We start from the raw sequence: 13,539 nt of genomic DNA, 5'->3' as shown, positions 1-13,539 counted from the left end.
ATAACAATTTTATTATGGTGTATAGAAGAAGAATTTACTGAACATTTCGGTGTATAGAAACCGAATATTGTATTAAAATATTTAATTTATCAACTTATATAATCTGGATAGTGAAGATTATTTCGAAGGGTCACTCTGTTTTTTAACTCTGATGATAATAATAAAAATAAATATATATAATTTAGGTATATAATTAAATAAGCATATTATGTTTAACTCCGTTAGTTTAAAAAATAGAGTGAATCGACCTATTATGAATCTTGATGGTACGAACATTATCTGTATTCTTATTTGGTTTTTTACGATAGTTCAATTTTTTAGCAAGTTATGCGTATATAATGTAGTGAAAAATAAAAAAAAGCTCATAACCCACTTAAAAATTGAATAGTCGTAAAAACCAACATACTAACACAGACAATGTTCTTACCATCATGTTTCATAATAGGTCGATTCACTCTAATTTTTAAGCTAACGGAGGTAAACGTGATCGTCTGAGAACTTGTAAGACGGAGACAACACATACGGGTGTGGCGTCCTCATAATATGAAACAGTTAAATTATTTTTCAAAACTAAGTATTTCAAATTATGAAAAAATATTGTTCTATGCTTTGTTAATTAGGTAGAAACGTATAAACGTATCACTCCGTATTAGTGTACAGCTATTATGAAAAAAAATGTACACTAGATCGTTGATTGTAATTTTTATCTGCAATCACAATTTATAACTTATACGTTGAGAAATAGTTTTACTTAAGTTCTTAACGACAAGTCTTTGGTATTGGTTATCACTTATCAATTATCACCGTAGGTCATCATCATTCTTCAATCTATTTTAATTGAAATAAAAATAATACATTATCGTTGTAATTACTAATTATTATATAATAATGCTGGCTGTCGTCTGACCATATACCATACCCTTATCAGTGTGTACATATTTGTGTATGTTCGTACGTCCTCTTGTGTGTGTGTGTGTGTGTGTGTGTGTGTGTGTGTGTGTGTGTGAATTTGTGTCGTTATAGCATTTTTCAAACATGGCGCGGAGGAGGGGGTAAAGGTATCCAAGAATTGAATATTTTCCATTTCTTTTGTCGTTTGAACTTTAAATGTAATGACTAAAGAGTAACTCATTATTCTTCTATACATACGTTTTCTCGGATATTTCAAACTTTTACACTTAGTAAAATATAAATGCATGTACATATTATTAAAATTGGAAGTGTGGCTCGTTCAAAGTTTTAATGAAGTGAAATATTTTAATATGAAATGCCTTCAACAAGTATTTCATTAGTTTTCTTCGATGTTAACAATATTTTAATACCGGAAGAAAATCTGTTTACAATTGCATAACTTCAATAGTTCAACAATTATTTAATAGTTATTGATTACATTATAGAAAACATACTTATTTTACCTATTACTTTTACGAGCATAAACACGTTTATACTTAATCGTTGATAAATATTAATACACATGTGTCGTGTCTATATATTTACATTTTACATATTGACATATTGTTTATACATTATACTTATTAGATAAGTTAAGTAGTAATATTTTTATTATTTTTCGATAACTATAAATCCCTAATTAAATTATATTATCAAAACTTGTATTTAATAATATTATTAAATTATTGGGCTATTTTTTTCTTAATAACTAGGTACGTGTTTAACTAACGAACGTTTTTTGTCTGAATTTTATACGTGTTTTTGATAAGTTAATAATTTTTTCTGGCGTTAATATATTTACAGATCATGTTTTTCATAAATAGTTTTTGGAAGTATTCCAAATTTCCAATGTAGGTACTTAATATGTATTAGTTCTAAATTTTTAAACATTGTTTTTTTTTTATGTGCAATTCTTTTGTATTTTTTCAATCATTTGTGAACTATGCTTGTTGAGAGTTTGATACATTTTATTTTATTTGTGCATATTCATACAGTGTACATATTACCTATATACCTATAGGTACTATATAAATTATTATATTATATATTATTGTTCTTTACCATTCAGCAAAAATTACAATATGGGCAACGACTTTCTGCTGGCGTAATCAAAAGGACATTCTTGTCACATATTTTTAAGACTAAATGTACAAACTTATCAAATTTCTGAAATCCGATTATACGTCTTAGTTTCCGTTTTAAAAATAATTGTAGTCCTAGTTGACCAAGGTGTACGACGTGTACCGTGTATATTATGTATAACTATACGTATGAACGTTACGAATTGGAAAGCGCTGGTCAATAGACAAATGGTGTGTTTCTTTATTTTTCTCTAGAACTGTCATGATTGTGATACTCGTTGGCGATAAAACAGTAAAACACCCATCTTTTCTATAAAGCTATTTTATTTTCTTGTCAAGTTATAAACACTTATTATTTATAAATTATTATACTGTTTAGTAGTTGCGTCGTAATAATGTAGGTGATCAAATAAATGAAAAAAAAACCGTGTTATTCGAAAACAACAGTGAAAACATTTTGAAACCTTGTCCTTGCGTTGTTTTTTTTTTTTTGTACACAACAATTTAATGCATTCCAATAACCAAAGAATTGGTTTTAATTATCATTATATACTTATATTTTTTTTCTATTGAAATACACCGTGAAACTACGTCAAGGGAGCCGTAGTATGGTTAAATGTCGACGGAGTGATTGGGAGATTATATTATTAGATACTATCGCAATGTCGTTTTCGTCGAGAAAAAAAAGAATTTCATCGATTTTTCCAGACCTTTATTTTTATTAGGGAAAGAGATACATATATTCCGTCACAAAGGGCTGCAGTTAATTATTAATCCATTGATCCCGCAAATTTGAAGTTGTAGGCTTAAGTAATTCGAAGTTGAGCTATTGTTTTTCGTATCAAAATATAATTGACAACTTACTATAGTCGAACCAGGGTTATATGAAAAAAAAATACAGATAAGTCATATCATCAAGCGTATATAATTGACACTTAAGTATAAGTACTTATATAAATTTATTGATAATATTATATAGCAACATTTTTTTCAAATCAACGCATAAGAAAACAACGATTTAACAAAGTCCTTGACAAATAATAAATGAAGTAGTATTTACATAAAAAATAAATTCCTTTCCAATATTCACATTATTAGAAATAATATGATAATTTTTAAGACTGTAAATCAACAATATGGGGAAAAAAATATTAAAATTGACTTGTATTTTACTATTTATATATTTATATAGGTAATTATAATTGGAGTAACCAGGATGACTACAGGTAAAAATATAGGTGGGTAACAAATCGATGGGTCCCTGAAAAAAACCGTTCATAGTATATCCGTATTAGGTACCTTTGATGTACATATGTCATATGTGTATATGTATGTGCACGTGTGTATATAAGAAATAAGTATATTATATACGTTTGGGCCGGATCCATTTTATCCTGATCGTACCCGTCGGCGACGGCGTCTACACCACAGCAGGTAAATAGTTTAAAATAAAAACATTTTGTTTTTAAACCTCGAGAGAGTGGTTCACCTGAAAATAAAATATATTCGAAAAATACAAACTAACGGAAACAGCCCCACGTCCGCGTCGAGGTTTTTGTATAAACGTATAAAATGATATAGGGGATAATATACGATAATCGGTCGATATCGGTGTTTTTTGACGTGCCATATCTGTAATATGGCAATAGAAAAAAAAATGTATACAATTATTAATCTAATATTTATGTTTTTAAAATAATTTAAAATGTACACAGTACAAAGAGAATGCTTTTTTTCACTGACCTTCTTCTGTTTATATTATGTTTAATTATGTTTTTTTTCAATGCAACCTGGTGTCTGATATAAGATTTTACAGACTTGAAACGATAGAGTTTATTTTTCAATTCAAATAACACTTATAATAAATATTTGTCGTCGGCGCCGTTTAGAGTCCTATGCGTGTACATCATTGTATTATTTGTATTCGGGCACTGCAAATTCTCCTGTATTATTTATTAAAATAGCAATTTGTTGAAAAGGCTGCAAAGAGAGAATGAGAAACAACATTGGTGTTTTTATTAGTTTTTTTTTTATAGCTTTTTAAGAATAGTGTACGTTCGGTTTATGTTCTGTGGGTCACACCAGAGATTTGGAATCGATTCAAAACCGTTGCCATGTTTTATTTCTCGTGTCATTCCATGTGGCACATCGGCTTAGGTACGAAAACGCACGCGTCTTATACATACACGCAGTGTTATTTTTAATTTACACTTTTTCGCGTTAACACCCGTCGCATTATTTGCGAAGATAGCACAGAATTATTTTACAAAACGCATTAATCACTTCGTCGTCGCGTCCAAATTCGTTTTTCCCGAGACAATTCTGTGATCGTCGTAATACCTTAATAACTTATAGCAACAACGGCGAGATTAAGAAAAAAAAAAAAAAACGTAATCATAATATCGCCTTTACCGTTTCTACAGTTACGCAGTTAGGTGCGGGCTCCTCTCGGGGGGGGGGGGGGGGATAGAAAAATGTATTTTTGGCGGTGTATCATAAAAAAAAAAAAAAGGTTATGGTATCGAGCTATAGTACAAAGATTACCATCCGTTTATTTCGCGTCTGCCGGCACCGTCTAGACACTCTTGAGTGAAACTCGCGCGGACCGCTAAAGAGCAGCTTCGTATACGCGCGAAAGACACACCGCGGCGGCGATGCGTCGCGTGTTCGTACTTTGTTGCTTTGGCGGCTGCAAACGAAAAACCGTCGTCGACGGTTATTACGACTACGCCGCCACAATAGAGGTCAACGACCATTGCCAGCGGAGCTCTTCTCCCCCTCGTCGTGCACACGCCCCGCGCCACCGACCAACTCGCGTGTGTGTGTGTAAGTGTGTGTGTGCGTGCGCGCGACCGTGCACTAATACTATACGGTATATAATATCTGTTTTCTTCCCTCTGCCGCACCGGTACTACCTCGTTCGTTCCCCAGAGACGACGACGACGACAAATAATAGTAATAATAATATATTATAAGAATATAACACCGTCTTTGGGACATTTTTTTTCTTTATTTCCAAAAACACCACCGCCGTATTTTCACGGCTGCCCGTCGCTCGCGGGGGGCTGCACTGCGCGTTCGGCTGACGGACCGCGCCGTTCGTGGGTTTTGCGTTTTATCTTTTCTCGTTATTGTCACAATAATAATAATTATAATTGCAGTAGATATGGTATGGGTACACATGACGTAAATAGTAATGTCGTCGCAATCGTCGCAATCGTCGCACCTGCAGTCCGCGGCGGTCCGTCAGTGTAGCGTTGTTCCGTGTGCGTAATTTTATTGTGCAAGTGTTTTCGGTTTTGACGACGGCTATTAATAAAACTGCCTGCCTCAGTAATTTTGTAAGTACTCTGTAAATATTCGTCTGCTCGTTGTCATATTACATTATAGGTACCTATGTTGATAACATGTTGATAACATGCCCATATTGATATGAGATCATATTTCTTAACATTATATTATATTTGCAATCCGGTCTACGGGCGAAAGAAATTGAAAACGACGTGTTAATCCTATCGCAGTATATTCAGCTAGACCTTAATTGAATTTGAAGCATTAATATATTATTATATACCAGTAAACCACACGATGTTAATATAAACCTTAGTAATATGACGTGCTTATTCGTCTGATCCAATAACGCGTCGGTCGGTGGTGGCTACTCGATATTGGCCTATCGACGAGATAATAATTGTTAAAGTCGAGTAATCCAATTGTAATTCACCCGTTAAACCACCCGGCGGGCAGCGGAGGCGTGTTGTCAAAATAATTTTCCTTGACGTCATTTTTTTCTTTGCCCTCCTCCCCGAGTCGCATCTAACGAAGTGGCATGTACGGTTTGCATTACGCCACTACATTGTACAACAGTAGTTCGATTACGATTATTAATATAGTAACAATATTATCGTGTAATCTTGAAAACGGTAATTTATCTTTTATTTACGATAACACGGTATAGGTACCTACCACGGTCGCCGGTAACATTGTGTGTGGTAGGTACGCACCGTAAACCCGTCTCGCCGATTGGTAGAGCATTAACCCGACGGTCGGTCGGGGCGCCGTAACTGGCTCTTAGCCGTCCCTCGTTTTTTTTTTTTTTGCGTGTCTACGCCGTATCTAATATTTGGTGCACGCTGTGAGTTATGACAACGTTTTGGAATACTAATGAATCCTCCGGCCACCACACGAAAAACGCGCGCCCGCTGAAGTGCTTCCGCTGCCTGTCAAACGCAGCAACAGAATATTATATCGGTGGAAATGATCCACCGGAGGCGGAGGCCGTGTGGTCAAGAGAAGCGCTCTGCTAATGAAAATCACTGTTTAACGTTGTCGGCAAAAAGTGAAGGAAGTGTGTGCAGCGCGTGCGTCTTGTTCGGAACACATTTCTTCCAGTCGGCCGTAAAAATAAAATGCCAACACTGTCGATAATGATAATAATAATAATAATAGTAATATTTTTTTTACGACCATAATAATAATAATTACTATTATTATTATTATAAGTATAATGTTTTTTATTTTTATTCTTATTATTATTGGCCGAGTAAACGGTTCCGTATTCCATGGGGCGGTAAAGAGAGAGAGATATAGAAAGATCGAGATCCGGGCTCGGAGGCGTATGATGGAAACTGTTAGCTGCAACAATCGTGTTACATATAGAGGGTGTTCGCCACCGCCGCCGTCATAGTTATCGTTATCGTCGACGACGATATTTTAGGGTGAATTGCTGGCTGCGCACGCGGTATACAAGGATATTATTATACAGCGGTATTAATCCCCCTGTTGATTTGAAAAAAAAACAAACTCGGTACTGCTGGACACGGTCTCCGATGAGGGATACACACATACACACACACACCACTATTGATTTTCCGTGTCTTCGGGGTTCGCGTTCTCTCTCGGCGCGTGTATGTGTATAGTTCTTTATGGCTTCATGGGCACACACACATATTTCGCTTAGCCGTACACGCCGCTCTATAAAAGTCCAATTCTCGTCATTAATTATTACCCACACAAGCGCCACGCGCGGGTGGCATTCACGTCGACCACCTCCTCCTCCTCCGCCGCCGAAACAGCCACCATCACCGCCGTATACAACAGACACTTTCGTCCGCCACCCGTCGCACTACACCTTTTCACCACATCTACAACACTCGGGTCGGTTCTGTACATTGTGTGCATATTAAAAGCACAATCGATATTTAGTATATGGTGTATGTGTAACAGCCAAAATAGGTGTATAATATACACCGATGTAAACGACGTCGGTGGTGGTGGTGGTGGTAGTCGTCGTCGTCGTGGAGTCAGTGGTTGTCTAAAAAGATATAACCCGGCTACAGTACCTACATAATGCGTCGTTAGTGTATATATAGTAAACATCGATACAGCCGCGTAAAAGCTTTGTGTGTTATTTATTTATTACGACGTATACAGCAAAACTGCATCGGCGACAGACGTGAAAAATAGTGAGTGAGAGGTGCAGGCGTTTGGCGATATCCGACGCAGTGGCGCCTCGACGGATGGCTGTCGATACTCGATGGTGATTTTTCCGTTCGGCGGACTGCAGACAAGAAGGTTTTACTTTTAATCGCGTCACCCCGCAATTATGAACCTAATTTTGCGTGACTTAAATCGACTAGCTTGATGCATATCGCATCGTTGCGGTGCGGTTGTCATCGACGATCGCGTATATCATGGCCAAAAAACGTGTATCTCGTGTCTGTGCAGTGTTGGCGCACGCTCAATCGATATCTTAGCAGATGCTTCTGATGTTGACCTCGTAATTTGACAGCAATTCTTTGGTTTTACGTTTAAAACAATGGAAGGTGTAGTGTAAAAGGGTGGTCGTTGTGTATACATAATATTATATGTATGTAGTACGCATTCGTCGTCGTTTTAACCCCTTTAACACGGTTTCTATATGTAAAGCTATACTAACTAAACGAGTAACGACTACTAAAACTATGTTGGACTGTTTTTATTTCCGCCACTTGATATTCAAAAATATTCTCCCCATGGTATTGTAGTTGTAGGTATTATTTTTTACACACGTAGGCTATTATATGATTTACGATCAACGTCTCTATATATTATGTTTTTTATTCTATAAATATATTGACATTTACAATACATACTAGGTGAAAAGAGTAAAGACCTAGCTATTATTATATATATATGTGGCTTACGTGTATTACATACTACGAAGCGACCTATGCAAGTATGCATACTTATTACTTACGTTATATTATACTTATAGTATACATATATTGTATTACTCACGGTGTAATTGACACGAATACGAATACGCGTGTAGTGTCGTCGGTAGAAGTGTGTAATATGTGTTTGCAAATTATTGTCACATTATACTCTATCGGTAATTATCCCACGGCTGCAGCATACAATTGTGACGGCTGTAATGTTTCGACGAACTGTGTGCAAGATTTGACCCTCCTATGTATCGGCATCCGGCGGCTATATTATACACGTATATACATGTATGCGCACGTCTATAGGTATGCCACCTGGAAATCTCTACACGGCATGTGTCAGGTGTGTGCACTCTCTGTAGTGCGCAGGCAGCTGCCGATTTAAGAAAGGTTCCACCACCACCACAGTTAACCGACGGCGGCAGCGACCGTGGTCTGGACGTCTGGCGAGTTCTGATGCTGTGGCTGCGGCTGCTGCTGCAGCGGTCGGGGTTAATCGGTGGATAAGCAAAAAAAAAAATCTTTTCCCGTTCTCTCGAAGTCTGTTGTCGAGCGGCAGCCGGTCCGCGGGGGCGCGTTTTTCGTTACACTGCCTGTGGGATTCAACAGAATCTTTTGCGTATACAATAAAAACATTACCTGTCTCTCGAACCAGATGTTCCCTACCTAATACCTATATATGTATGTAATATGTGTTCGCCGTTGTCTAGCTATAGCCCTGCGAGTATAGTTAAACAATTATGGGTATTTTTATTTTTTTTCACTAGTCCGTGTATAGAGTTATGTCTATCTCGAGTTTGGCACCGAATATATATTATGTTACACCTTCCATATCGCAGAATCGTGATGCGTCCGTTATTATATTGAGTGATGGACAACCGTTAGTGTATGCAAAACCTTTGGCCATCTGGTAAATCTCTTTTTATTATGTAGTGCTATATATATTATATACTGTATATATAGTCTGCCAGGTGTAGTATTGACAGTGTTGTTGCTTCCGTTTTGCAGTATGTGCTTATAGCTTATACTTTATACCATATACAACGATAATATTTTTAATCCTTTCTCCCATCTCGTCTGGACAATAATGAATCTATACGTGCCGCAAAAAGTATGGCTAATATTTATTTATGGTTTTTTTTGTGTATTTTACAGAATGGAACGGGAAAAACAACGTGAGAAAGAAAGGCAGTCCAGACAGCAACAAGTTTCCGAGAACAATGTCAAAGACAAGAAAGAACTGTTCGGCTCTCCAGTAAAGGTAATTTCTCGTTTGTAATTTATGTTTCGTGTCTTTATTTTTGTACCATCGCTTCAATTGTGCATGTATATTGTATACCTATAATATACTCTGTCGTCTGATTTGGGTGTGGTACAGATTAGCTGGCCTTCCGGATATTGCGAAGAACCGAGGAATTTCCTTTCTCCGCCGCCCGGAGAAAATGGGCAATTACTTATATTTTTGTCCCCACTCACCACCGTCACCGTACTTCTGATCCGCTCCAGTGCTGTTCCCTCTGATATTAGGGGGGAAGTAGAGGTCCTTGGTTAAATCTTAGACCGTGCATAATATAGTATATAATAAGACCAACGCTGCGCGGATATTATCTATACATTTTCTTCTGTATTATTACTCTGGGTGTTCCGATTTTCTAAGTTATCTTACACTAATATATAAATCTTTGTTATAAGAAAGTGAGATGTAATCTAGCATTTTTTTGCGGAAAACATTTTCGATGCTTTTTCCGCACGTCCGTCGTATATCGTACAATATATCACGTGTAATGGAAATTAACACGTCGTGTTCGTATTGTATTCACCGCAAAAACGTATTATAGGTGAACGATATAGGAAATTAATTTATATTTCACAACATTATCGTCGAACGGTATATTTGTTTATCAACAAATTATTTCGGATTTTTACGCCATCTCTGGAATATACTGCGAAGTATATATACATATATTGAGACGTATAGTATATATTATATTAATATACTTCATAGGTATAACAGTTCCCACTATATTAAATAGTTAACCATGTAGTCTGCATACATGTACTCTTTACTGCAGTTATCAAAGGTTTCCGAGAAATGGGTATACACGAAAAAAATTAATTTTATAAACATTAATAATAATAATTTATACATTTGTTTTATTTGGAATTTCTTTTTACGTTATCGTGTAAACATGATGTGTGGGGGTAATATACATTATATATTATTATATTAGTATTATAAAACCTACTCAAGAAAATAATCGTTTTACTGGTGCAGACGAACAATGATTTGTATTTTATTAAATATATTATATTTTTATTTGTATCAAGCGTATATTATATATAATATTATTCATTTATTATTTAATATTTATAGAATCGATAACAAATAATTCTTTCACTTCGTTGACTACAAGACGTATGAGAATTATTTGTGGAATGATTTTTATATTAAAAAATATAAACGATACCTACTCAAACAATGTTCAGTATTATGCATCTAAATACCGTAAGACGCATCAAGTTAATGATTAGGTTTTACTTGGTTTCTGACTAGCCCCCTGATGTATACACCGTACATATGATATCATAATACATTTAAGAGGATGGACATATTTTATATAATGTATAGTGTATACCTATAATAGTCGTATATGCGACGGACGCGTGCAGTGGCCCTTGTACTTGTTTATCTATATATTGCCGTCCGCGAGATTTCAGCCGGCCGTTGACCTACACTGGCGTGCGATAGAGACAACGACAACGACCCCCCCACGATAATATGCATATATTGATATAATATGTATATGTAATACAAGTTATTATGAAATACGTTGGGTTGGATAGGGTTACACAAAAACGAGACGGCAATGTGCGATAAACGTATATTATACATTATAATATATAATATGCATATGCTGCTGCAGGGTTCAAAGGAATACAATTCATATCACCTATATAACACACACGACAACCGGTTGACTATGGCGAGAGAGGATTTGGGGGTGGTGATAGGGTTGTGTTCGAATATTGTTTTATTTACCGTGGCAATGTCGAGGGTGGCGTTAGATATTCATCGACTTATACATATTTTATCCTTTCTTTTGAGCGAAATTCTTATTTTGTGATTTTAAATAAAAATACGCGTGCACCTTTATAATATATAGACGGCCATTATACCCCGAAGTATACTCGGGATAGTTGTATTTATCTGTACACCGCCGGTACGAATCTGGTCGTAATAGTAATATAATATTATACACATTCGATAAACAGCTGACTCGCCGATTGTGCGTTTTTATAATGAAATCCCCTTCGACGACCCTACCGACAACCACTATATACATACCTGCCTGCATAGTCTTGCTCATATATTATTATTATTATTTGTACGTATAAAATAAAACATTGCCGCAGCCTGCGACTAGTAGTTATAATAATATAGTACCTATATAGTCGCACAGACCGTGCACCGGATGAAATGTATTCAGTGTCACGCGGAGCTCGCGATCTTTTCGATTTAAATAGTTACACACATTTATATTTGTTCTTTTCCGTCGTCCCCGGTTATTTTTCTTTCTTTTTTTTTTTTTTTATAAGCAATAATGTCTCGAGTCTTTCTCTACATCTCTCTCTCTCTCTCTTTCTCTCTTTCTCTTTCTTTCTTTTGGCCATGTACGAGTATATACGACTACGACGACGTAGTAAAGTTATTTTGTCATCCCGCACACGTTCCACTCGTTTACAAAGACAGTAAAGTCGATTCCCAATCACATCGGCATATCGTATATATTATATATAATAAAATACTATGTATCTGCGATCTGCCGTACGCGCTCCTGCACCATATTACTGCCGCCGCTGCCGTGCCACATGTTTGAAGTATACGTATATACATTATATACAATGCAGCAGTAATGCGAAACCAGACTCTGTTCGTTCTGAACGAAAATTATTATAAGGCTTACCCGGAAAAAATATAATCCGAGTTTGAGGTAAATGTAAACGATTTTTTTTTCTACTTTTATATTTTTATATATGCCTATATGAATTTTTATTATAAAAATCCGATTTATTCGGAAGTTATTTAATTTCCCAGTGTTTTACGCTTTAAATCGATGCTGTACATCGCCCGCTAGTAAAAGTATACTATTATAAATCACTTTGTAAAGTTACGTGAGCGTAAAGTCCGTAAAGATAATAAAAATAATTTGTTGTCATCGTGTAATAACAAACATATTCGAAATTTGATGGACCTTATACTATCTACCTTGGACTCATTATAATGTACTGATGACTGTAGACTAACAGAAGTTAGTGTACGTATAATGATCCACGATTTGAATATAATGTATCGTTTCCAAAGCGTCCGTTTTTAACTTGTATTTTGTATTTACATTTGCGTAGTTGGTTAGTTAATTTTTAAATGAATTGCTTTTTGTTGAATAATATTTCATTAATTGATGATTTAATCTGTCTCCGACGTAATATACTTCATCGGGCGCGCAAGCATCAGGAAAGTGTATTATTATTATTTGTATAATATTGTGTCGACCTAAATACATTACGCAACATTAATGATTATTGTACATAAACCACATTGTTTGAGATATTGCAGTGAGCTCTGTGCATTGAAATAACCTTATAGTAGACGTTTGTGTTTTCTTTAAATCATTATTATTATTACTACTACTACTACTACTACTACTACTACTACTACTACTACTACTACTACTAGTACACTACTTCTAGTACCACAAATCACAATGATATCCTTAAGACATTAAATAATTAATATGGAGAGCTCGCATCAATCAATTTAATATGTATAATATTATAATAATATTATACAATCTACAACTCTGCATACAGACATCATCAGTGTAAGGTATTTCTAGTCGGCTATCAAAATCATTTTTCTGACACGAAATCACAGTAGAATTTTCTTCGAGCGGTGTATTCCCCTTGACCTACTACTACACTATCATGGTGTATATAAGATTTTTTTCTCCCTAGGCTGTTATCTAATTATTATCCACTGCTGCTGTATTTGTCGTCGGTGGGGCGTGGCACATAAATTACTTTGTCTAATGCCAATTCATTTATACGAAACGAAGTTAATAGAAATGTGTCACGGAGACAACGGCCCCTTAATGTTATTAAAACCGGAAACCGTTTCCGAACTATAGAGGCAATTTTAGAGATTTCTACTTTTAAGTGTAACTGCCGCGCGCCCGTCAGTGCATTTTGAGTGGATAAAAACTGTTTCCTCTCGTTCCCTCCGCTCACTGCCCTTTCTTCGC

General features: G+C 35.7%; 1 protein-coding gene across 5 annotated transcripts in view; it reads left to right on the top strand.

Annotated features, from left to right (window-relative positions):
• LOC132949747 (AF4/FMR2 family member lilli-like) overlaps positions 1-13,539 on the top strand; it is a 159,045-nt gene that overhangs the window by 104,612 nt on the left and 40,894 nt on the right. For all 5 annotated transcript variants that reach the window (XM_061020795.1, XM_061020792.1, XM_061020793.1 and 2 more), the window contains one exon: positions 9,395-9,500. In XM_061020795.1, the coding sequence (XP_060876778.1) occupies positions 9,395-9,500 (106 nt within the window). The remainder of the gene's footprint in view (positions 1-9,394; positions 9,501-13,539) is intronic.

The sequence above is a fragment of the Metopolophium dirhodum genome, chromosome 7, assembly GCF_019925205.1.
Source record: "Metopolophium dirhodum isolate CAU chromosome 7, ASM1992520v1, whole genome shotgun sequence".
NCBI classification, from domain to species: Eukaryota; Metazoa; Arthropoda; class Insecta; order Hemiptera; family Aphididae; genus Metopolophium; species Metopolophium dirhodum.
Note: the sequence above shows the minus strand (reverse complement) of the source record. Positions and strands in the feature narration are given on the sequence as shown.